Source organism: Mus musculus, chromosome 8 (genome assembly GCF_000001635.26).
Source record: "Mus musculus strain C57BL/6J chromosome 8, GRCm38.p6 C57BL/6J".
Lineage (NCBI taxonomy): Eukaryota > Metazoa > Chordata > Mammalia > Rodentia > Muridae > Mus > Mus musculus.
The window spans coordinates 109,467,229-109,494,140 of record NC_000074.6 but is presented as its reverse complement, the minus strand read 5'-3'; the positions used below and the strand labels follow the sequence as shown (position 1 = coordinate 109,494,140).

At 45.0% G+C, this 26,912-nt stretch overlaps 1 protein-coding gene and 1 long non-coding RNA gene across 9 annotated transcripts in view; one reads left to right on the top strand and one right to left on the bottom strand.

The window, feature by feature from the left end:
* Positions 1-26,912, bottom strand: part of Pmfbp1 (polyamine modulated factor 1 binding protein 1) — a 164,828-nt gene that overhangs the window by 48,502 nt on the left and 89,414 nt on the right. For 3 of the 8 annotated variants that reach the window (XM_011248452.1, XM_011248456.1, XM_011248454.3), the window contains exons 3-6: positions 5,997-6,107; positions 3,672-4,303; positions 1,818-1,952; positions 1,121-1,523 (exon numbers count right to left, since the gene is read on the bottom strand). In XM_011248452.1, coding sequence (XP_011246754.1) covers positions 1,121-1,200 — 80 coding nt within the window. In that variant the 5' untranslated portion in view covers positions 1,201-1,523; positions 1,818-1,952; positions 3,672-4,303; positions 5,997-6,107. Of the gene's footprint in view, positions 1-33; positions 860-1,120; positions 1,953-2,447; positions 2,742-3,671; positions 4,304-5,996; positions 6,108-26,912 lie in introns of those variants that run through there. The other 5 variants (XM_011248453.1, XM_006531213.4, XM_030243693.1 and 2 more) reach the window with 5 other exon arrangements.
* Positions 160-26,281, top strand: Gm39246. The gene is made up of 2 exons (XR_879182.3): positions 160-255; positions 25,990-26,281. It is a non-coding gene; the product is annotated as a predicted gene, 39246 (long non-coding RNA).

Here is a 26,912-nt window from a genome sequence, read left to right as displayed (position 1 = left end):
AGAGGGTTGGATGAAGTTCCCCCAGACACTTACCTGCAGAATGGTTCCAAGAATGAGAAGCCACCAAATACTCATTCTTTGTGATAAGCTACATCCCCCATCCCTAATATAAGCCAAGAAGAAAGAATAGCTATGAGGTGTAGAACTTGGAATGTTTTATGGAGCAGTATTCTGGTTTTCTGCATTCTGGGTCCTCTTACATCTTCATGCATAGAGGTGCATCATGGGAATGATGACATCGCTCCATCTTACCTGGTAAGGCTAGGTTGGGTGATTTCACACCAACAAACCCTAACTCTCAACAGCTCAAAACAAGAAAGGTTGCTTTCGCTCTGGCTACGCGTATCGTGTGGAGCTCTGCCCCACATTGTCCTGACTTGGCTCCTTATTTTCCTCAGTTCGTGGAACCCCTATTATCTAGTATGTGGTCTGTTGCTATGACGGCAGGCAGGTAACATGGTGAAGACCATCCTGGTTCATAAAGTGGAAGTGAAGCACTTCATTTCTGCTCATTGTTTACTGGGTTCAAAGAAATTATACAATCGCACCTAACTTCCTTTGATCTCCAAAGGGGATATTAGTGAACATCACAAATAATTCTCACACTAGGCAAGCCAAAAAGATTAAAACCCATGTGAATCATGTCCTATCGGAAGGCCTCATCTCTTCGAGTCCCCATCTTTGCTGTAGTAAGTGACCTGCCTGGTTTGTCCTAGTTCTCAACTTCACCGCCTTGCTGTTCTATCTTGACAAACACCTTTATTCAATAAGAACTATAAACTCCGTCTGAGCATCACACACTACAGATGTGTTCTTGAGAGTGAGATTTCTCTCCAGGAAAATCCACAGGATCATTAGCAGATGGTTCTCAAATAAAACCGCATCTAAAATTAGGCAGAAAGAAAAACCCTCACAAATCATTTTCTAGATTGCCTTCATTCCAAAGAGTATTTCGAAGGGAAATTAGAAGGCATTGGTTTCATTATTCCTATGAAATATACCAGACTGTAGCAAGAAAAAGGTCAAAGGAAACAATGATGGAATTCTGTCCCGCGAGGAAGACACTGGACTCCTGTGAGTCACTTGCAGTAACGGTGGTGGGCAGTTCAGAAATACTTACGGTTGAGAGGAATGAAGGGTTGTGTGGTACATTCCAGAGGCACTTGATGTAATGTTAGCTAGGTAGATAAGAGGCAACATAGAACGAGGTTCCGTACTCCATAAGTAGTCACCTGGAACTCTCACAATGCCCTTTTAGGAGAATGGCTGACAAACATTTTGTGCAGTAGGAGGCTCATCCCAGAGGGAACAGAAGAGTCTTCCAGATCCCTGGTTACTGTCCTTTTGGACCTAAGACTTCTTCAATGTCCTCTCTTCTAAGGCCCCTGGCTTCATGTCTTTGTCTCTTGCATCTCTGTTGAGCCCAGCACTTCTTCAAGCCTCACTGGTTACGTTTGCCCAGGGAACTGTTTTCTCCATTTCAAAGTCTTAGCTTCTGTTTTCAGTGTTTCTCTTGGTGACAGCTGTGCCCAAGGGAAAAATGATTCGTGGTCTAAATAAAAATTTAGAAGCCCCAGGGACTGGAGAGATGACTCAGAGGTTAAGAGCACTGACTGCTCTTCCAGAGATCCTCAGTTCAAATCCCAACAACCACATGGTGGCTCACAACCATCTATAAAGAGATCTGATGCCCTCTTCTGGGATGTCTGAAGACAGCTACAGTGTATTTAATGTATAATAAATAAATCTTAAAAAAAAAAAAAACCTTAAAGGCCCATGAAGATGGACTGGTAGGTAAAAGCAGTTGCCATGCAAACCTGATGACTGGCGTTTGGTCCCTGGAACCCATGTTAAGAAAGAAAACAGCTGGATATAGGGGTGCACATCTGCAATCCCAGAACTCCTATGGTTAGGTAAGGCAGCTGGAAGCTTCCGGGGCAGCCTGGAGGATGCTACAAGAGAAACAAGAGAAACCCTGTCTCAACAAGTAGAAGGTAAAAGCTGACCAAAAAAAAAAAAAAAAAACGGAGGTTGTCCTGGGTCTTCCATACGCATGGCATGCATGCGTGTATATATGCATGTATAGTTTCATGCACACACATACACACACATGCACATACAAAATAAATAAAACCTTAGCTATTCTAGTCATACTGTGCTCCCCCATCAGCCCTTTCCCAGAGCACTAATGTATGCAGGCAAGAAACAAGACTTTCTCCCACTTGGGAGTCAGCTATGAACTCAGGCAGAGAAGGAAAAAATAATCTAGTTTTCATTACACAGTCTCTTTATTATGCTCCGTTCCACCACACAACAGAAACTTCGTCTTAGCTACTTCTAAGAAAGGGTCATTATTATCAGGTAAAAATTAAGCCATATTATTTTAAAACCCTTTAAAGTCCCCTAGAAACGGAACCCTCATTTTGTCGTAATGTCTGTGTACTTACTATAAACCACATCTCCCAGCATGCCTCCTGCACAGGTACGGCTATGCAGTTAATTTTTTGGCTAACGAAAGTTGAACATCATGAGGACTTCTAAGACATCTTAAAGAGTGGAAGTGCACAACTCTGCTTCCTCTGCCCCTTCCAGTCGCCCGGGATGCTGACTCAGTGCCTGGATCCTCAGCAGCACGTGGGACATGAGATGCTCAGGGAGATGGAGCTGAGGTCCTTAATGATGTGGGATGACCCTGCCAGCTCTCTCTCTCTCTCTCTTTCTCTCTCTCTCTCTCTCTCTCTCTCTCTCTCTCTCTCTCTCTCTCACACACACACACACACACACAGAGAGACACAGAGACAGAGAGACAGACAGAGACAGAGACAGATATTTTGGTCTTATTTAAGTGTTATCCTTTCCATTTTTTTTGTTTGTTTGTTTGTTTCACGCTATGGAATTTAATGCTGACGGACACAATAACCCTTGTCTATGTTCCTCTTGAAGAGACTTCTCTAACAATCCACTCTAGCACCATGACTAGCTTTAAAATGCATTCTGGATTGGGTGCTGGAGAGGTTGCTCTGCTGTTAAGAGCACTGTAGGGGATTTGGGTTCTGTTCTCAGAATGTACACAGTAGCTCAAGCTCCAGGGCTTCCCACACCCTCTTCTGGACCCTGCTTGTACCGCATGCACATGGTGAAAATCATAGAAACATGTAGGCAAAACACTTACACACCTAAAATAAAAACAAATTCTAGAGTGCATAGAGGACTTCACATTTTGTATACTGTGGACAAATCTTTGACATCAGTACATGACATTTTCTTTTTTTTTTTCTTTCTCTACAATTATTGTTTTTTTATATTCTCCTCCCTCCTCTCATCCCAGTCCCCCTCCTCTTCCTCCCCAGTGCCCTTCCCCCATCTAAGTACACCTCCCCCTATCCACTCCTTCTCCATTTCCCTTCAGAAGAGGGCAGACCTCCTATGGATATCAACAAACACGGCATATTGCAATAAGACTAGGCACCTCCCCTTGTATTAAGGCTGGAGGAGGTAGCCCGGTATGAACAAAAGTCTCCTAAAAAGCAGGCAAAAGAGTAAGACAGCCCCTACTCCCATTGTTAGGAGTCCATCCCACAAGCAGATCGAGCTACACAACTGTATATGTTCAGAGGGCCTAGGTCAGTCTGGTGCAGGCACCCTGGCTATCAGTTCAGTCTCTGTGGTACCTAGGTTAGTTGATTCAGTGGGTTTTCTCGTGGTGTCCTTGACACCTCTGGTTGCTACAATCCTTTTTCTCCCTCTTCTACTGGATTCTGGGAGGTCTGCCTAATGTTTGGCTGTGGGTCTCTGCATCTGTTTCTGTCAGTTGCTGGATGAAGCATCTCTGATGACAACTGGCCTGGGTACCAATCTATGAGTACAGTAGATTATCATTAAGAATCATTTCATTGACTTTTTTTTTTTTTTTGCCAGTCATGTTTGGTTCTATTCTAGGTCTCTCAGGTACCCAGCCTCTGGGTCCTGGTCGTCCAGGCTGTATCAAGGGTGGCCTCCCTCTTATGGTGTGGGTCTCAAGCTAGACCAGTCGTTGGTTGGCCACTCCCACAATTTCTGCACCATCTTTACTTCAGCACATCTTACAGGCAGGACAAGTTGTAGGTAGAAGGTTTGTGGCTGAGTTGGTGTCCCAGTCCTTCCATTGGAAGTCTTGCCTGGTTACAGGAGATGGCCAGTTTGGGCTTGGTATCCCCCATTGCTAGGAGTCTTAGCTAGGGTAACCATTATAGATTCCTGGGAGTGTCCATTGTTCTAGGTTTCTATCTCATGCCCAAGATGGCTCCATGAAACTCAAAAGCTTCTGTAAGGCAAAAGATAGCATCATTAGGACAAAATGGCAGCCTACAGAATGGAAAAAGATCTTTACAAACCCCACATCAAAACATGTAAAGAACTCAAGAAACTAGACACCAACAAAGCAAATAATCCAATTGGAAAATGGGGTCCAAATCTAAACAGAGACTTCTCAACAGAGGACTCTCAAAATGGCCAAGAAAAACTTCAAGAAATGTTCAACATCCTTAGCCATCAGGGAAATGCAAATCAAAACGACTCTGAGATTCCATCTTATAAGTATAGGAATGGCTTAGATCAGAAACTCAAGTGACAGCTTTTGCTGTCAAGGATGTGTAGCAAGCGAACACTCCTCTATTGCTGGTGGGAGTGCAAAATTGTACAGCCACTTGGGAAATCAATATGGCGGTTTCTCCGAAAATTAGAAATCAATCCACCTCAAGACCCAGCTATACCCCTCTTAGGCATATACCCAAAGGACACTTGCTCAGCTATGTTCATAGCAACCTTATTCATAATAACTAGAAACCGGAAATGTGGAGCAGTGGGCTGCGCCCAGACAGCCTGGTCTCCAGTCGAGCATAGGTCTTGATCCCCCCACCTCCTGGGACTCAATGGATGGTGATTTCCACCTACATGGGACAGAAGGCGTTCCATCATGTCTCCTGGACCCCTGGCTCCTGTCAAAGTTACCACCCCAACAGCCTTTGCAGGAGAGGTGTGTACTATCAGTCACACAGACAATGTCCCAAGCTTCTGGTGTTCTGGCTAGACTCCACCCCCACAGTTACCTGACTATAGCCAGGTATGCTCCTCCCGACAGTTACCTGATAGCCCAGTCCACTATAAAAGAGGCGGCTTGGCTCCTCCTCGCTCTCTTTAAGCTCTCACCTTTCTTACTCTCCTCTCAAGCCCTCCTTCTCTCTCCCTTCCCCCTCTCTCCACGTTGCCATGGCCAGCCTCTCTCCTTCTTTCTACCTTCTCTCTTTCTCCCTGCCTTTCTACAATAAAGCTCTAAAACTATAGACTGTCTCTGCTTATCAAGTCCCACTGTGCTTTAAGGATGGGTTAGGCTTTCCCCTAACGAGTCACCTATGGGAAGGCCTTCCTGCGCTCCAGCCAGGACAGGACCAAGGACTCTTGCTCACGTGGGAATCACATAGCACACCCCTCTCTCCCTGCCCTCTCCTCCCTTCAGCCCCCGGGGATGACTGAGCTGCCCCTGCAGGCCCCCATTCTATTCTCAGCTCTTCCGTGGTGTCTAGTGGTGTCTGGGATGCCTGAGGCTGAGAACCTGGTACCTAGGACAGTCCCTTGTCCACCACCCGCTGAGCTGGGGCCAGTGGCTTCCCACAGCCAGATACCCACCAGGAGCCTCGTGGAAAGCATGCGGCAGTCCTTCCGTGTCTGCCCGCCCAGAGCACCAGAACTCTGGCAGGACACGGGTTTTCTCCTACTTCTTCTTTCCTCCATGCTCCCTGCCCCAGCTAGGAAACAACCTAGATGGCCCTCCACTGAAGAACTGGTAAAGAAAATGTGATACATTTACACAATGGAGTATTTACTCAGATGTTAAAAAAAAACAAAACAAACAAAAAAAAAAACATGAAATTTTCAGGAAAATGAGTGGAACTAGAAAAAAAAAAACACCCCGAGTGAGGTAACCCAGACCTAGAAAGACAAACATGGGATGTACTCACTTATAAGTAGACATCAGCTGTTAAGTAAAGGATAATTATGCTATAATCCATAGATCCAGAGAAACAAAGTAGCAAGAAGGGCTGGGGGTGGGACCGGACACAGGATGCTTCCTGAGAAAGGGAAATAGAATAGACATTGTGGGTGTCCAGGGTCTGGGAGCCAGGGATGGGTGGACAGGTAGAGGGAGGATGGAGAGACTACTGGGAGAGACATTTATTTTTATTTTATTCCCTCTTTGACTTGACTTGATCCTTGTTCTTTGCTTTCATTTCCTCCCCCTCCTCTTGATGCATGAGGTAGGAGGACAGGGTGAGGAAGGGACTTTCAGGTCCAGGCTTCAACAAACCTTCCTCTTTGGAAGTACATGATGCTACCAATTGTTGCTGGTGATCACTGACCACCGGGATCAGTGAGGAGATAGCCCTGTCTCCTCCTTTTGTCTGTCTTTATGAGATGCATTCTTTCTGCTTGACAAACAAACAAACAAACAAACAAACAAAACCCAAACCCAAACCCAAACCAAACCAACCAAACAAACAAAAACCATATTTCTGCCCCCACACATAAACCACCTAAATGGACATTCCAGGCATCCTCCTCACAGCCATAGGTAATATTTGTACTGGAAGGTTCTATGTGCCACACCCTGTTCTAGACTTTGAAGGGACAGTTGCTTCTCACAGTGGCCTCTCCAGTCACAGCACGTGAATGTCTTTGACTGTGACCTTTCGGCTTTACTGTAGATGTGGGTGTTGTGTGTTTTTCTATCTATCTAGGGAACAGTTGTCTGCCCTAGTGAGGGGACAGGAGGGTACAGACCTTTTTGAAACCGTTTTAGATTTTTCGGAAAAGCTGCAAAGACAAGTTACTTGGGGTTCTTTTAATCTGACAGGCCTTTACTCTTCCATGACCTAGATACCTTCGAAGATTATTAGCCAGTTAATTTATAGAGTGATGCTCAATTTGGATTTTCCTCATATTTTCTCTATGCTTAGGCCAAGGCTGTACATGTTGGTCATGTGCACCATAAGCGGTTTTAGTGGATCATACCAGGTACTCGTGACATTGATACATTTCATTCTGATGATCTTAATCCTGGATCACTTGATTTATTTACTGTTAACTGATTTTAGTGGATGTACATCTGAAGCGATACAGATATTCTGCATGTCCTCAAACAGTCACCCACCGGTTATTTATTTTTTAGTAATAAAAAATATGTAAAATGATCTCTCTTGTAAATACGATTGCTGGGCTGTCCCCTTTTGTCTTTTTTTTTTTTGTCTTTTTTCTTTTTGCATGCACACATGTGTCTGCATGAGTGGAGATGCACGTGGGTGGGTGGCCACGGAAGCCAGAGGTTGATGCTGAGTGTCTTCCTTGATGGCTCTGCACTCTTGTCTACTGAGGCAGGATGTCTTCCTGAGGCTAGAGCTCACCAATTAGGCACGTGTCCTGGGGATACCCTGTTCCTGGTATGCCTGCATGGGTTTTATGTGGGTGCTAACAAGTGTTTTCCCCATTGGCTATCAGCCCAGAACCATTACTATGGTATTCTAACAGAGATTTTTGATTTCTCTTGTTCCTTTTATGTTTACTTATTGGGGTGCCTCTGGACAGAAGGGCTGCTACCTATCCCTGGTTAATCATTTATTTGTATTGGTATGAGCCCATGGATATCTAGCTGAAAAGATGTTGTCTATCTAGAACTATTAATTTTGTTGTGCAATGGTTCCTACTTCAACCACAGGAAGTCCTTTCATATCGACTACTAACACTTGAATAATCTCCATCACTTCTGCAGCGTGTCTGTAATGTCCAGGACCACAGCATGCAGACTCTGGCCTCAGGTTGCATTTCCTGTCCCCTTCTCCCATTTCTTCCTGGAGTTGGGGATCACGTGTTCACCCAGTTCATGTGACAATGGTCACAGTAACTTCTTTCAGATCTCAGCATTCTTACTTCGAAACCATTGGGACAGTAATAGTCACCTTACAGGATGGTACCAGATGACAAAAGAAAAAAAAAAAACCCCACAAGTGTGACTGGTGTTATATTTTTATAATGGGATTTTTTTTTCTTTTTATTTTCTTCCTTCCTTTCGTCCTTCCTTTCTTGCCTTCAGGAGGGTAGAACTTGTCTTTTGTTTCCTTATCTGCCTTCAGCCTGGCATTATACAAGATTTCTATCTTGAGAAAGGATTTTCTAAATCCTCCCTCTTTTTCTTCTTATCTTAGCCCTTCTCTATCTTCTCCAAGCTTTTAAACATCCCAGAGAAAAAGATGAGGACTGTTAGGGGCAGTTGGGATAGCTCCAGCAGGCTATTGTTCCTAGATGCCTGCTCTCCGGCAGGAAAGGGGTTAAAGACTTCGTGATAACTTCAACACGGAACTGCCAAGTCTCTTAGGTTCAGCTCAGCAATCAAACTGTATAACCTAATAGAGGCCCCTGGTGCTACGGGAAACACAAGACACTGATTTATATTTTAATATCAGTAATTTCCACAAGAGCAACATTTCTGAGTGTCATTTTACAATTTCTGTCAAATGCCAGCTCGGTTTTTCTTAATTCTGTTTATTGTGTCTGAATTTGCAACCTCATCGGCAATGCAGATTCTTGGCTCCCAGGGGCAGAAGAGAGTTTTCATATCTCTCTGCAATGGGAGGTCTGGGGCTGGGGGACAGAAATGAGCCTACGGAAGAATTGGAAATATAAATGAAGTGCTGTTTATTAAGAAGTGGTTATGAAGTACATTTAGCCTTTAAAAAAAAAGCAGGATTTGAAGAAACTAAGAGAGAGATAGACAGAGAGAGAAGAGAGAGAGAAGAGAGAGGGAAGAGAGACAGATAGAGACGGGGGTGGTGTGTGGGGGGTGGTGGTGGAATATTTGAGATCCACAATGAAATCTTTCCTCCCAGAACCAAGAACCATTTCCATATTGCAACACGGAAAACAAGGGTGAAGAGAGGCATCCGGCCATATTTCCTAACAAGTGGCTGCTGCGTCCATTGGTAATGCGGTGTGGGCTGTGAAGGGCTTTGGTATCCGCAAAGATCAAAGGTGCAGAGCTACAAAATGCCAGATGTTGCCAGTAGAAAGCAGGAACCTGGTTCTCTCCTGAATTCTTTGAACATCTAATAAAAGAAGAAAGCTGGTGCAGCTGGCATGGACCTCACCTTCCGGTTGGTGAGCTTAGGGGCGCGTGGTGCCTCTCGAGGCCGCCTGCTGCAGACAGGCACTCTTGCATGCCGGCAGCATCTGCTAACTCCTGCCAGACCCACGGCTCCTGTTCCTACACTGGAACTTTCCCACACACGTCCGTCAGGGTAACCTCCTCTAAGGAATCAACAAATAGCCTACAACTGAGCTGGTTCAACTGGATGCCTCCCTTGAATGTCACAGAAAGCCAGTAAGAGTCAGACCCGAGGCCCTCCAGGAACTTGAGTGGTGTTAGTGACCAGAATCCTTCTCTCCAGCGCCCGAGCTTCCACGGGTCGTTTAGAGCCCAGAGCCACATGCTTTGCGTCTGGTCTTAAGACATTTTACCATCGTCCTTTCAGTTTCACATGTTTGAAATCTAACATCGCGTCTCATTGCCAAACCTCTGGCAGAAGCTGTGTTGAGTTTCTCAGTGGAGCTATCGACCACATTGACTGAAGCCGCGGCAACGTGTTTCTCCCCATCCAAAAGGGTAAAAATAACAGGAACAAGTTGTCGGAAATGAAATTTCAATTCATCCACGCCCTTTCTACACTTCTGCTGCGACTCCCAAGCAGGGATCGATAGTGTTTAGACAGCCAAGGAGATTTTTTCCCCTCTTAAAGCACCAGATCAATAGTTAAAAAAAAAAATCTTGCAGCCCTCTGTATGTGTTGTAGTAAATGTGAACAAATCAGAGGCCTTCGGCTAAAGCGATTGACTGAAGGCGGCGGCGGTCCACGCTATGTAACCAAGAGCGCATCAACACACAGCCGGTGACGAGCACTGAAACCCCGCGCTTGCAGGGTTCTAATAACAAGGGAGACTTCAAAGGGAATTCCTGTACCCAAAACGAATGGAGGAAATGACACTCCCCGCCACCCTGCCCACCCCAGTGCATCGCAGCATTTGGGTGAGATGTCTTTAAGAGCTGGTGGTACTCTGTAAGGATCAGTGGCCATCCTTCGCACTGGGTGACAGTGCGGATCCATGGAGCATGGCCCAGGACACTTCCTCTTCTTCCTTCCCCTTGCTTTTTTAAACTTAAGTGTGTATTTAAAGTACTTGACTACCTGTCTTTTACCCCATGGTCCTACATGTGTTCTTTTCATAAAGCAGTCTGGTTTCCACCTGTTTCCTCTAGCAGTCTCTGAGTACTGGCATTTCTGGTTTATCCATGATGCTTCTCACAGACCTGGTTTCCTCATTTGTCATCACAGATGTCCTCTGGGGCCTGTTTTTCCTCCTTTTTAAAATCCTATTATTCATGTGAGAGAGAAATCTGGTCAAAGCTCAATTCTGACTTTCCTCAAATGGTTTACCCACGAGCAGCCTTTTTCCATTATGAAAACTTCTCTATTTTATTGAACCTTTTTACCCCCCCACCCCCAAGTAAAGATAATGCAGTGCCCAGATACAAGAGTTAGGCTGAGATCTAAAGTTGGTCTTTCAGTTTCAAGTCTGGGGAACTGATAGATGAAAGCCCTGACTACAGGGCTTCGGAGAAGCTGACGACTTCAGAGATAAATCATGTCCAAAAAAAAAAAAAAAAAAAAAAGCCCCCCAAACCCCAAATCATTAATTTCACTTGGAAAAGCCAATCCAGAGATTCAAAGACTGCCACATAGCTGGGCCTCTTTGGTGAAACAAAGCAAAACACAACAACAACAACAAAAACAGCTCTTCCAAATTGTAAAAGATGGCGGAGACTGGGAACAGACAAGCAACAGTCTTCATTATGGAAGACTTGCTATTCTTACCAAGGGCCCCTATGCCAACTTCTATATTAGAAACAAACTACTGTTCATTCAGGTCTAGTGCTGAAGCACACACACAGGTAGTACAGCAGGTGCTAGGTCTTTTTTCTTTTAATAGCATTTATTATTATTTTTCCCGTGGTGATGGCCATTGAACCCATGGCTTCATGCATAATATGGTGGCCTGAATAGGTTCGGTCCCTACAGACTCATGTGTTTGAATGCTTGGCACACAGGGAGTGGCACTATTAGGAGGTGTGACCTTGTTGGACTAAGTGTGCCCTTGGTGGAGGAAGTGTGTCACTATGGGGGCGGGCTTTGAGGTCTCCTATGCTCAAGCTCCACCCAGTATGACAGTCATTTCTGTTGCCTGCTGATCAAGATGTAGAACTGAGGGTTGGGGAGATGGCTCAGCGGTTAAGAGTGCTGACTGCTCTTCCAGAGGACCTAAGTTCAATTCCCAGCAACCATAAGGTGGCTCACAACCATCTGTAATGAGGATCTGATGCCCTCTTCTGGTGTGTCTGAAGACAGCGACAGTGTATTCATATACGTGAAATAAATAAATAAATAAATAAATAAATCTTAAAGAAAAAAGAGAGATGTAGAACTCTAGGTCCTTCTTCAGCTCCATGTCTGACTGCATGCTGCTGTGAAAATAATAAACCTCTCAAACTGTAAAGCCAGCCCCATTAAATGTTTTCCTTTGTAAGAGGTGCCGTGGTCATGGTATCTCTTCACAGCAATAAAACCCTAAGTATGCTCACCAAATGCTTTGCTGCCTAGATACCTCCCACCCCAAGACCAGCATTATTAGTTTTAATAATATAGTTTCTTTAACTAGAGGAGTTAGTTAAATATTTATCTATAATCATGAAGGAAAGGAACTTTTCTCACCAGTTATGCTATAGACCAAAGCTTAGAGTCACTTTCTGCTTGGTTCAAGTCCTCAAGTCATAGACTTGTTCTCCACAGGGGTACTGGTATATATCCAAAGCACCCCCAAGAAAAGAGAGCTCAGGATGTGGAGAAAGAGGAATACTCCTCCATTGTTGGTGGGATTGCAGGCTTGTGCAACCACTCTGGAAATCAGTCTGGCGGTTCCTCAGAAAATTGGACATGGTACTACCGGAGGATCCCGCAATACCTCTCCTGGGCATATATCCAGAAGATGTCCCAACCGGTAAGAAGGACACATGCTCCACTATGTTCATAGCAGCCTTATTTATAATAGCCAGAAGCTGGAAAGAACCCAGATGCCCCTCAACAGAGGAATGGATATAGAAAATGTGGTACATTTACACAATGGAGTACTACTCAGCTATTAAAAAGAATGAATTTATGAAATTCATAGCCAAATGGATGGACCTGGAGGGCATCATCCTGAGTGAGGTAACACATTCACAAAGGAACTCACATGATATGTACTCACTGATAAGTGGATATTAGCCCAGAAACTTAGAATACCCAAGATATAAGTTACAATTTGCAAAACACATGAAACTCAAGAAGAATGAGGACCAAAGTGTGGACACTTTGCCCCTTCTTAGAATTGGGAACAAAACACTCATGGAAGAAGTTACAGAGACAAAGTTTGGAGCTGAGACAAAAGGATGGACCATCTAGAGATTGCCATATCCAGGGATCCATCCCATAATCAGCCTCCAAATGCTGACACCATTGCATACACTAGCAAGATTTTGCTGAAAGGACCCTGATATAGCTGTCTCTTGTGAAACTATGCCGGGGCCTAGCAAACACATAAGTGGATGCTCACAGTCAGCTATTGATGGATCACAGGGCCCCCAATGGAGGAACTAGAGAAAGTACCCAAGGAGCTGAAGGGATCTGCAACCCTATGGGTGGAACAACGTTATGAACCTCTTGACTCTAGCTGCATATGTATCAAAAGATGGCCTAGTCGGACATCACTGGAAAGAGAGGCCCATCGGACTTGCAAACTTTATATGCCCCCGTACAGGGGAACGCCAGGGCCAAAAAGTGGGAGTGGGTGGGTAGGGGAGTGGGGGGGAGGGTATGGGGGACTTTTGGGATAGCATTGGAAATGTAAATGAGGAAAATACCTAATTAAAAAAAAAGAAAGAAAAGAAAAGACAGCTCTAACACAACTACTTCAAAAGCCGGGACATTAGGCAGCTGTAGCAGGGAATCTCTCCCTTGGGGGCTGCTTCTAAAATTAGAAAAAGAGAAGCTAGCTGGGTGTGGTAACCTTGGGAGGGCAAAACAAGATTGTGAGGTTAGTGTCCCGTCGCTACAGCAAGATCTTGTGTCAAACTAAACCAAGCCAAATCATAAACAAAGCTCAGATAACAGACTAAGTATTAATTTATTCAGCAAGTCATAAGTTCTGAGAACCTGGTACATAGCAAGCGATATAGAAATGTACAATAATAAACACAACTCAGGAGACAAAAAGCTCCCACACTTCTGTAGGTAGCCTCACGCAGAGCACTGCATTGCAACTGGTAGCTTCTCTCGGTCCTCTCCTCTTCCTTCTCCTCCTCCTCCTTCTTCTTTCTCTTTCTTCTTCTCTCTCTCTCTTCCTCTCTCTCTCTCCCTCTCTCTCCCTCTGCCTATGTGTACATGTACAGAGGGCCACCCTAGCTGTCATTCCTCAGGGACTGTCACCTTGTTTCTAAGACAGGTTCCCATTGGCCTGGGGCTTGCTGATTCAGCTGGGCTCTCTGTCCAGGGAATACCGGGGATCAGATTGTCTCTGCATCCTTAGGGCTGGGATCAGGAGCACACACCGCCATACCTGACTTTTTTAAAATGTGGGCTCCGGGGTCAGCATGTAGGTCTCCATTCTTGCATAGTAAATGCTTTACTGAGTTATCTTCTCAGGATTAGTATTTTTAGACTTTAAATGTACATTGCAGTATGGGGCTCTGAAAAGGCTTGGGGCGGGGGATTCCACCTGCCCTTCCCCTCAGCTCTTCCTCCTCCTCTTCCTCCTCCTGCTTTTCCTCCTCTTCTTCTTTTTAAAGATTTATCTATTTTATATATGTGAGCACACTGTCAATGTCTTCAGACACACCAGAAGAGGCTGTCGGATCCCATTCCAGATGGTTGCGAGCCACCATGTCTTTGCTGGGAATTGAACTCAGGACCTCTGAAAGAGCAGTCAGTGCTCCTAACCGCTGATCCATTTCTCCAGCCCAGCTCTCTGCCTTCTAAGGTGTAGCCCTGTTCTCTGGCCTCTGGCGGCCTGGCTTGGCCAGTGCGGAGAGCATCAGCAGCAGACCAGAGGGAAGGAAGACTGTACACAATGTGCATGTTGTATTCATCTTCTGCCCTGGAAGGTCCCCAGGAATGATGGAGATGCCTCTCTCAGGGTTCTTCTGTGCAGTCACCCCCTTGACCATTTATTTCCACTCTGCTCCCCCTACCCCTCTTGGCTCTTGAATTCTGAAAGTAGTCAAGGCACTCTGAGCACAGCATGGCATTTTGTAGCTTCCTCACACCATACGTCAGAGATTATTCTGCGCATGCGCACCACTGAGTCTCTCTCTCTCTCTCTCTCTCTCTCTCTCTCTCTCTCTCTCTCTCTCTCTCTCTCTCTCCCCCCCCCCCCGCCCCACTCTTTGGCTCTCTAATAAGGAAGCTCGGTGGGAAATCTTATTAGCAGTTCTTTTCACGTTTCCAGAGAAACGTAACAAAATCTCACAACCAGGTGGCTTAAAATAGATGTGTAGCGTCACTACTCCAAAAGGTTAGAGGTCTGTGATCAAGGTATCTGAAGAGTTGTTCTCTTGGAGGGTGCCCTCTACTCCCTGGGTGCCGACTCACCGCTCCTAAGTCCGTCTTCATCTTTCTATGGAACCTCCGTGGGTGCATGTCTGTCTCTCAGTTTCTCGAGTCTCTGCTGTCTTGATGACAGGGACATTTGGAAGTAGACACACCCACAGGGAGAACGCGATTCAGATGACAGTAATAAGTATAAGAGCCCGGATGGATGTGCCAAACAACACGAAATATTGCGGGAGAATCAGCCAAACCAGGGAAGGCCTGGAATGGATTCTCCATCCCAGCCATCAGAAAGAACCAACCTTGCTGATATCTCGACCTCAGTTGTTTTGTACCCAGTGTGGTGAGAGGATGTTATAACTTTAAGCCACTTAGTATGACCCCATCTCAATATCGCAATAATCCCACTTCTGAATAAGGTCACGTTTTTGGGTCTCGGGGGTTAGGGCTACACATCGGAATTTGGGGTCGGGGTGGGACACAGTTTAATTCAAAAAGAAAAAGGAAACACTTTTGACCTTGCCCGATCTCTATCTCTCCTGACCTCAAGTTCTTGCTGAATAGATAGGCCTTACTGTGTTTGATCAACTTGATGCCAGAGGCTACTTCTGGAATGCCGCCCCACCCTGATCCCAGAATCACTTCCTGTCCTTGGATTCTGAGACTCTGTCTCAGATTACCTCGAGATTTTTTTTTTTTTTTTTTTTTGGCTGTTCCTTAAAGCCCTTGGCACACACTCCTCCTGCTTGTGCCTGAACTGGTCTCCAAGATTCTCTCCTGTCCTCTTCTTTCTTATCCTGTAACATCTAAGGGCCCTTTTAGCAGCTTGACATCAATTACCACTCAGAATTGCTCCAACATAGAATCTCTGGCATGGCTTTGCCTTCTAGATGGTTGGACAACCCTGGCCGTTTCTGTAATTCAACATCTCTGCCAGGAAACCTATAATCCTCTATTCCAAAGGTCCCCCTCTGTTCATGATTGTTTCTCTAATATACATAAAATGGTGTGCCTGTATGCTATCCAGTAAAAAGAACCATCGCCTACTTTAAAGTACAAGAATCCTGGTGCTGTTTTGATATTTTCTGTCTGTCTGTCTGTCTGTCTGTCTGTCTGTCTGTCTGTCTTTTTTCTCTCTCTCAAGCTTTTGTTGCTTCTTCCATCCTCATTCAAAAGCAACACTCACTTCAGAAACTATCGATATGATCTGGTCATGGATTGGTTTAAAGTCTTTCAATCGCTCTCTATTGATAACATGATAAAGTTTAGGTCAAACGGCTTAGGAAGGCTTCTTTGATCTGGGCATGTTTCTGACCATCTTCTCTATCTTCTTCCTTCCATAGCTCTAATGGAGTCTGCCTTTGCCCCGTGCTTCTTATACCGCATGCATTACTCTGCTCTCGCTTCCCCCCATCCTCAGGCTGGTGTTGAGGGTCCCAGCTGATCCCTCAAGGCTCAAGGTAAATACAATGTCTTATGGAAAACCCTTTCTGGTTCCTAAGACCTGGGTCCTTCCTCTGAGAACACGCTTCCATCCTGTTCCCCCATTCCTTGACCAGAGCAGTCATCACACTGCATTAGAATCATGTGCATACGTGTCCACATCTTCCTCTAGAAGATCAAGGGACCGTGCTTTCCTTGTTAGCCATCTTGTCTCAAATGAACAGACAACTCCCTGTCATACAGTGATACTGAATCGTACCACCTGAGAGAATGGAGACCATCACGCTAATGGCTCTAGAAGGAAGTCATGTCACGGGGACTGGGATACTCAGTCTCCATGACTGGTATGCTCTTTCCTTATGGATAGACTGACATAAGAGACTGAAGGGGTCTGTAAGGTGACAAAGCAAAGGACCTGAAATAATCTACTTGAATAGAAACCGGTTAAGACAGAATCATGAAAGTATCTCGGATAGTTAAGATCTTTACCATGGAGTTGACACTCTCAATCTATTGGCCAAGCTCTCTCTTCTGGACATCATTTGGAGGGCTCTGGGTGCCTCTCTCTCTCTCTCTCTCTCTCTCTCTCTCTCTCTCCATCACAAAACTGTTAAGATTCTCTCCCCTCCAGTGTTATTTAGTCTAATCCATCCTGGCTCTGCTGGCCTAGAGCTACTTTGTCATGAGTTAAGCTCTCCCCAAACAATCTTTCTTATTTTAAGTTCTAAGGGATGCCTCTCTTTCCTCTTAAATCCCTTTGAACTTGCAGTCCCACTGCTGTGTAGAGACAAAAATCAAGAGAGATTTTATGAGACGATCGCTTTTAATTTTGCTCTTGATTCTGATGAACGGTGATAGGCTGTACTCTAGCATGCAGAGGAGACATAAAAATTTCCAACTAGGATTTAGAGTCTAGAATTTGTTTAGAGGCAGCAGGGGGCACTGACAGATGCTTGATTCTGGGAATGACATCAACTTTTTCTTCAGGGCTGAAGAGATGGTTTATTTACCATGTAAATATGAGATGATGCCCAGAATCCACCTCAATGCCAGGTAGGCATGGTGGTTTGCCTGCCATCCCAGCACTCTGAAGACAGAGACAGGGTCCTCAGAGCAAACTGCCTAGGTGCAATAACTGTGGGTGAACTTTGGGTTCATCTGGGAGACCTTGTCGCCATGAATAAGGTAGAGACAACTGAGAGACCCTGCCTCAGTGAACAAGGTAAAGAGTTACCAAGGCAGACTTAAACCTCAACACACACACAGACACAGACACAGACACAGACACACACACACACACACACACACACACACAGACACACACACAGACATACACCCCCCACACACAGACACAGAGACACACACACAGAGACACACACACAGACACACAGACACACACACAGACACACACACACACAGAGATACACACAGATACACAGACACACACAGACACACACACACACACAGATACACACACACACACTGTACCACACCTCCTCACATTCATCTCTACAGAAACATACATATATACGTACATACATATATTACATATAGATACATATGAGAAAAAAATTGCTTGCAGTCAGATTAGCCTGACTTTCATGTATAAGAGACAGGGAGCCAGAACTAGGAAGAAAAGGGAAAGACCTAAACAGCTGCACAGAAGTTAGGAGATGACTCTTCTTCAAGAAAAAGAGACAACTGAGTATAACAATAGCCAAGAAATCGATTTCTTGGCTAGTGTTATAGTATAATATTTAATCCAGGTACATAAGTATATCCTGTAGAGAGGCTCGTTCAGCATTCATTAAAAGCTAACAAAGGGACTCAGTATCTGAAGAGTTAGTTACTAAATGAAGACTGAGGGTGGGTGAGATTTAAAGGGGACTATGCTACCTTTGGAATGGCCCGTTTTCTTTACAAACCAGCTGAGTGTTTTGAGCAGGTCTTCCTCAGTGGTCTTCAGGAATTACCTGCCTTCATCTTGTTGGCTTAGAGCAGTGTGAGGTACCAGTCAAGTGTCTGGGCCTTGGCAGAGGTTTTGCTCTAAATAATCCCTTTGGTCCTAGGGTCCACCTGTACCTTTAGGATAATTCGTCAAACTTTAACCACAAAGGTTAAAGGTGAGATGGGGGTAAGAGAAGATTTTGGATCAGGGTAGGTAAGCAGCCCTCTCCTAGCAAGTCTTCCCCTATAGCTGTTTCCAGGGATCTTGTCCTGGAAGGGAAGGGTGAGTTGGATGGCTACCATGGGGTGGTTACATGTGGGTGCTGCTCTTGTTACACTGGAAAATCCTTTTTGATGAACAGTCATTTCCTCCCACCGCCAGAGGGTGTTGATAATGAGCAAATTACCTTGTACTCCCTCTGGTGTGGATGTGAAATTGCCTGTTAATAGAGTTGCTAATGCTACCGGGTTAGCATGTGATTGTTCTATTTTAAGCCAATTTAAGTTATATTTGGGGAGTAGCCAATGAGACACCTCGCTAAGAATGCGGCCCTGGCTGGAGCATTTAATATTGGGGAACCTGCCTCACCCACAGATGTAGTAGATGGAAAGTGCTGAGCATGCTGTCATTAACACACAGTATTTTAATATAATGTCTTTTTTGGGGGGGTGGGGTGGGCACAAGAATGGTCTCATTAGGCAGACACCAAATGTTTTCATCATGGGCTAGGATCCATTTTCAAACTCCAATCATACAGGATGCCATCAGCCAATGGTGTACTCTGCTTAATCTAACAATGGGTTAATATTGGTCATTTCATTAGTGCTTGTTATGTGGCAAACGCTTATGAGAAAATGAAGTGTTCAGATATTAGTTGAAAGGAGCAAAAGAGGTGAGAAAATTCCCCGAGTCCTATGCTCTGCTGGGCTAATTAAAGCCCAGATCCATTAATGGTGCTGGGGAGTGGTTTTGATTTCTAAGGACGCTTGCCTTGGGTGGCTGATGTGCCCTAAAACATCTGTGGCATTGTGAGTCCTCAGGGGCAGAGAACACAGCTTTTCCATCTCCCGTGCTGTCTAGCCCTGTTGTCACCTGGCTCCCATCCCCCTGCAGTGCCTGTTGCCACCTGGCACTTGGTAGGTAAATTGAGTGTGTTACTCGAGACAGTCTCTTGATTAAGCAGGACGTCCTTGAACAAAGCACTGTTGATGTGCGGGTTTTGTGTTTTATTGGCTTTTCATGTTTTAAATATGAAGCTCATTACGCACAGAGAAAGAAACAGGTATGAGGGACGGGAAAGAAAGCGCCATTGACAGGATACAGAAAGGTTCAGCGTGACTTGGTCTGGTTTGGATTAACTGGGCTTGGCACCACGAGGGGTCTTGTCACCTGATCAGTTTACAGAATTGGAGAAATGGGGGGTGTGGAAGGTGCTGCTGCCTAACAGAACCCCGGTCTCACTCCCTGCCAGAATGCCTCCCAAGGAAAATTGAAGCCCACCATCTCTAATTTGCCATGGAAAATTCACCCCTAACGATCTCCCAGTCATTCAACAAACGTGCTGAGAGCTGTCGTGTGCCAGGCTGGGCATAAATGACTGGAACAGGATTCCTGAACAATGGATCAGAGTGTCTTGGGGAGACAGTGACAGTTTAAGTGAAAAGACTCGGTGATGAAACAGGCAGGGGAGAGGCAGGGCATTTAAAAACAAACAACAAACAACTTTTAGTGTTGATCATTTTCTTTCAGCACACAGTGCACTCACAATGAGGGCCAAACTTTACAAATATTAGTTTATTAATTCTTTTAATAATCTTTAGAGAGGTAGGAAGACGGCTAAGATGCCAATAGCATCCCTGCTGTGTCAGCATGAGGATTGGAGTTTGATCCCCAGAAACTGTAAAAATGTTGGGCGCCTGAGACAGCTCAGTCCATAGAGCTTACTGGTCAGCTGGCATAGCCTACTTGGTGAGCCCCACAGAGTTGAGAGACCAAGTAGATGGTGCTTAAGGAGCTACACCTGACTCTGGCATGCATGCATCACACACACATACACCACACACACACACACACACACACACACATTCATATACACATATATACATATATACATACATGCACATATATACAAACACACACACCCTCCCCCACACATATGCACACATGCACACACACATATACACTCATACACCAAACTTGCACACGCAGACACATACATACACATATGCACACATGCACATACACATACATACATACTTGCACACACATATATAACATACACACATACACACACATGTGTGTATATATATATATATATATATATATATATATATATATATTACACACATATACACATGCATGCACACCCACACAATACACATATGCACACATGCATGTACACACATACATACTCACATACACACATACACACACTTGCACACACAGATCCGTGTATGAGTGTGTGTCTGTGTATGTATGCACATGTATGAATTGTATGTGTGTGTGTATGAGTATATGAATGTGAGTATGTATGTATGAGTGTGAGTATGTGTATATGTGTATATGTGTGCATGAGTGTACAAGTGTGAGTGTGTATGTATATGAGTGTGTGTATGTGTGTGTGTATGTATGTGAAAGTGTGTCTGCGTGTGAGTCAGGAGGACAGCCTTGACTGTTGCTCCTCCGAAGGCCCTGCTCTGTTTATTGCGATGGGGTCTCTCATGGGGGGTTTGAGATATGCTGGTCAAACCTAGGAATCCTCCAGTCGCCATCTCCTTGGAGACAACCACATCCAGCTTTTTAGTGTAGGTACAGATCAAACTCAGGTACCCAGACTAGCTCCGAGCTCACTTTATAGACTGAACTGTCACTTCCCCATCTCCTTCCTGAATGTCTTGTAATAAAGGGAGAGGGGGCACAAAGGAAAGGAGACAGGAGAGAAGACGGCAAGCATCATGGAGTCAGGGGCCTGGGGTGGGGTGGGTGAGACGACAGTGGGTGGAAACCGTGAAGGGCTGAGTGCAGTGAGCTGAGCCTGGCAGAGGCTGGAAACCTGGCCCCTCCTCACTCCTGGGCACCCCTGGGAGCAAAAGGCAATTACAGCTTCTCCCAGGCAGCGCGATGCAAAGGCGCAGATTTAACACCGCGCCATCAAGGAGGACAGGGACTCTGACCGTCCTGCCCATTCCAAGCAGAGCGCCAGGCAGGAACAGACTCTTTGAGGGTTTGTGGAATAAATTGGTCTTATTTACATTTTTATTGTGAATATTATAGAAAAGAATATGGCACTGATTTTAAAACACTTGGAGATGCAGTCATAAAAAAAAAAAGGCCTAAAATTTTATGGCCTGCAAGTCATTTTAGGAAATGTTGCGAACACACATATGCATCCCGCCCCGGGCCGTGAGGTAATAGGACCATTACAGGATTTCTCATTGGGCCGTCCAGAAAGTTTCCATTCTCACATTCGCTACTTTACAGATGTATTCTGTGTTTTATTAAAGCTGGGGAAAAAATAAATGGTTTCTGAGGCATAGGATATAGTTAAGGGTGTTAAGAAAATGTAAAACGATTTTACTAGTGTCTTGACTACTAATTTGGATAAATGTTTATTCTCGAAATGTTCCAACATTATCTTTCTTTCTCCAGAAAGGTCAGGCACATGCCACTAAAAAAAACCACATTTAGTGCATATGAGAATATTTTTCAAGTGATTTATTGGGGGTAATGCATGGACTATGTATTTAAATATATCTCTCATTTCCCGTAATGCTACAACCTCATTAGAAGCGACTTGGCTCATTGCTTAAGCAAAATGATTTAGCTGTTTAGGGCTTCTCATTTTAAAAATAGGCCATTTTCTTCTAATAGTTTACCAGAACTGGGGAGCTATTTTTGGAATTGGGCAGTAGCCTGGGCAAGGTCATAGCCACGAGCCTTAGGGAATTCTTCCAGAAGTTGCGTCTGTTGGACATCGTAGCTTATGTCTCTCCTTTCATGATTCTCCAGAGGAGAGGAGCTCTTTACTTGCAGGTTTAAGGCATGGCCACTTTTCTTGTGTGTGTGTGTGTGTGTGTGTGTGTGTGTGTGTGTGTGTGTGTGTGAAGGTGCTATAGAAAGAGAGACCGTGTTCTGTTCTCAGTGGCTGACACCCTGCTAGTGAGGTTTAGGGCTTAGCATGCTGTTTATGCTCCTTGGGGGACCATTTGAAGTGTTTAGAAATGGAGGATTGCTAACTACTGCATGTCACTCCAAAGTCCATCCAGGGTTGGGGTGCTCAAATGCTTTTTAGCATAAACATAGACATGAAAGAGGCCAACCTCACAGGGAGCAGAAATGTCACCATGATGGTAGCGTCTAAATGCGCTTCCTCCTTTCCCCAGCCCCTGCCTCTCCCCTTGAGGTAACCACCTTAGGATTTTATGTTTATCTGAAGAAAATGATTCTTGGGGGCCGAGGAGATGGGTTGGTGGGTGAAGTGCTTACCATGGAGGCGTGAGAACTGGACTTAGGATTCCTAGAGGACGTGGAAGTTGGACTGCCAGAGAAAAGCCAGGCAGGTATGGCAGCTGCCTGTAATCTCATCACTCCTCGTGTCAGGGATAGGGGAGAGTTGGCTAGCTGGACTGGTGGAGTCCGAGAGCTCCAGGTTCACAAGAGACCCTGCCCCAGAGGGTAAGGTAGAGAGGTCTTGAGAAAGATATCCACCGTCAACTTTGGGCCTCCACACATAGTATATGTGTTCTTATGCACACACACTAGGGAGCACATGTGTGAACACACATACACACACACCTTATACATACACACATGCAAAAATATACCCTTGTGTTGCATATCTACATAGGTCCCTAAGAGAAAAGAGAAATCTCTCTCTCTCCCCCCTTCTCTCCCTCGCTCCTTTTTCCCCTCCAGCTTTTTAAAAGGCCAGCCTAGAAAGTCGACAAACATCCTCAGCTGTTTCCTTCCACGTCGTGATCTAAAGTCATCCCTTAAAAGTTAAAAGTGTTACTGTTGAATTCACTTGGTGTGCGCGCTTTTATTTATTGTCTTAATTGCATTCCTTCTCAGAAGTAATTTGTTAGTATAGGACAAAAGTCCAAAAAAAAAAAAAAAAAAAAAAAAAAAAGAAGACATCGACAGCCAGCCATTTCCTCCCGGTGGGGTTCCATTCTGAGGGAAGAAGAGAACTGGTGCACAGTGATGTCTGTTTAAGGATGCTAACAGCAGAACTTCTCAGACACAGCAATGAGCAAGTTACTCCAGGAGAAATAACCCACAGCTTCAAAAGCCTTTGGTTAAGCCATTACGCAATTACAGATGCAAGAGGGTGTGAGTGCTACAGGAGTGGAGGAAGCCGATTCTATAGTACGGACACAGGCCACCCTATTTTAGGACCATCTGAGTTTTATAAAATAACTTCTGGATGTTCATGCTTTAGATCTATAAGCAGCGGCCAAGTTTTAGATGATGATTTGTTTAATAACATGAAGAATAACTTGTTAGACCCTATTTGCTAAGGTTAAAAAGATTGGATATACCACTTCTGGGTGTACACCCAGACAAACCAGCCAGCAATACCTGTTCCTTCATGGCTACTGAAGCATGATTCACGCTAGTCAGCTGACAGAGCAACCATCGATGGATGAATTGATAAAGACAATGTATAGTATATATATATATATATATATATATATATATATATATATATGTATATATATATGTGTGTGTGTGTGTGTGTGTGTGTGTGTGTGTGTGTGTGTATTCTAGAGTACCATTCAGCTGTAAAGGAGAATAAAATCATGCTTTCAGAAGTAAGTTGGGATGAGTTTATCACATTAACGGAAATAAGCCAGACCTGGAAAGACAGATATTGAGCATTTTCTTGCATGTGCCAGGTCTAGATTTTTAAACAAGTCATCAAAGCGAAGTGAACAATTTAGGAAGAGGGTGGGGACTAATTCAGGGTGAAAAGCTAGAGAGGATAGTGAGCAGGTGATAAGATAAACACGTATTACACGTGTGCATGAAAATGTCACCGTGAGACCCGCTAATTTGCATAATTAATATGCGCTAATGAGAACACTGTTGTTAGAGAGAGCACTTGAAGAGTTTTGACATTGCCTATATTCTATTATTCCTCTATCTTTGGGGAAAATATCATAGATTGATAGCTATTATGAAGACTTTTTTTAACCCTTTGTTATGCTCTCTGGGGATGGGAACTGATTTTACATTAGCCTTAAAAAAAAAGACAAAGAATTATACACAGACACCGCAAAACCCCCAAAGCCTTCTGTTGAATGCAAAGCCAAACATCTGTGTCACCCCTGGTTGTACTCAAAGAGCACAGAGCCTCTCACCATCACACACTAACTGCTACCCCCCCCCCATGCTGCCAGGTGGTTCAATATTTTTAATTCCGCGTGTCATTCTAATGTCCCCGAGTGGGAGAGAGTATATGGTGTCAGGTATAGTAATTACCAAGGCCTCTCTTTTATTTGGTAAAAAGCTAGCCAAATATTTTCATTTTATAGTCCGAGGTCTCTTGGAGCCCTTGAAAAATAATGGCCGGTAGTTCTGCAAGTTCATTAAGCGATTCCCTCAAGGCTGGGGAGCGTGCATTGTCTGGCCTGCTGTTTTACATATCGTGCCGGGTTTTTAAGTATTCCCTTACCTGGTTTTGTTTCAACATCTATATTTAAAGGTCTTCATTACTTCCTAATTATCTATGCTCCTGTCCTTTATTTTTTCTTGTTAAAGACTAATTTAAAAGAGCAGTGCAGTCTCTCTGCCACTCAGTCTCCATTAATTTCTCTCCCCCTTTTATTTATTAGTCCGGCTAATGCTCCGCCTCCCCAGTCCAGGCCTTGCCTCTAACCTTCTTAGTGGCATTAACTCATTTATTTGGCTTCCTCTTCTGCTCTTTTCTTTCTTTCTTTCCTCGATGAGCCTTAGAAAAGCCTGCATTCACTCTACCCTCTTCCCCACCCCCCCTCATCCTTTATTTCTGTGGCGGGCTTTCTTCCACCTTCAGATCTTTCCAGCATCCTTTGTCAAGCCGCTCCTTGCATTTTTCATTCAAGACATCCTGGGCTTTGTGGCTTAACTGTGACTAGAAAACTTTGTGCCCTTGCCTGGCGTGCTTTCTGGGCTTCTTAATTCCGCCCAAATTGGATTTCTAAAAACCCCAGAGTTGGTGCGAGTTCCTTCATGTTTCCAATACAGAGATCAGGGCATTCACCTGGACAGCGCATCTCCTGGTCAACAGCATCAAAGATCGCTTTCAGGCAGGAGGGACATGGGATCCAGGCAAATCATTGCTCATGCCTGGGGCAGGATATGGACTCTCTTACACCCAAATGGATCCTCTACCATTAAGTGAAATAGTGGTCCAGACTGTTGACCTTAAACCTAGTTTTCTGGGCTGGGAACAGGCCAGTGAAAGGCACAAGGCCTCCTGTCCGAGGGTGATGCCAGGGAGTACAGATCACAACTTGAGTTCCTCTTAGTCTGTGACTGAGGGAGCAAGTTTAGATGCATCAACCCACTGGTTTCCTGTTGACAGCGTATAGACATTGGGGACCTTAGGACAGCTGCCCTACCATCTGCAGCAGCCATGAAGGCATGCTCTCCAGGTGTGAGGAGAGCACCTGCCACAGAGCTGCAGTTAGCTGACAACTCCCCGCCCCGCCCCTCCGGCTGAGAGTGACCCCCCCTGGCTGGGAGCATCTTCAGAGCTGCCGCGGAAGATGGGTCCATACACCGGTGGTACCAGGGCTCATTCTGGCAGTACAAGGTGCCTCTGTGGGAGAGCGCTGTACCATGTTTCCCTGTTGTAATGTGCTGCAGTTGAAGCGCCCCCCTCTCCTTTTACAGATGCTGGGCCCGTGTAACAGAATGAAGGCTCTTCCCGCTGTCCCATTCCTCGGACCTCTGCCTCTTGCTTCAGATGTCACCCTTCAGATGTCATTCCAGCATCCTGCTTCCTGAAGCACCTGAGCTGATAGAGCTGAGTCTCCCTTTAACCTTGTTAGCCCTCTTCTACCTCCCCCGTCCCGTCTGTCCTGCCTGGCACAAACTCGGCCGTGTGAGAGTTCGCGTTGCTTTACGGAGAACTCAAATGCTGTGTAGGCAACTCCAGACTAAATAAAAATGGAATTAGGGGTCACCTCCAGTTTGGGATTATGTTTACCATTACCCTCATTCATTAATGTGTCTAATTCATCTTACTACAGTTTGATGAAATTGGACAGTTCCCAGGAAGAGAGCTTGTACTTAAACCGGAGCATCACTAGGTGATGCTGCAGCCCCACAGAAAGGCTGCAGTGGGGCTACGCTTGGTCAGAGCCGGCGGCTGGGGGGTTCTACCTTTCTCTGGCTGGGTATGGATGTCAAGTCTGTACTCCATTCCAGAATTCTACTCATCTCCAGATAAGGGGATTCAGGCCTCTAGAAGACCATACTAAATCAGTCTCCACCTCTCCCTTAGAGCTCGTGGATGTGTGTGTGTGTGTGTGTGTGTGTGTGTGTGAGAGAGAGAGAGAGAGAGAGAGAGAGAGAGAGAGAGAGAGACAGACAGACAGACAGACAGACAGACAGATACAGATACAGACAGACAGACAGACAGAAGGAAAGAGAAAGACTGGGGAGAAAGCACAGGAGAAAGAATTTTTGAAAACCCTTGGATTGACTCAGAAACAGACTCTGCAAGTGTTTATCACTCACCCCATACTTCTGGATGGACAGAACATTGAAAGTTCAACAGTATCTTTACCCTTTGCTTCTGGATATGGGAGAAA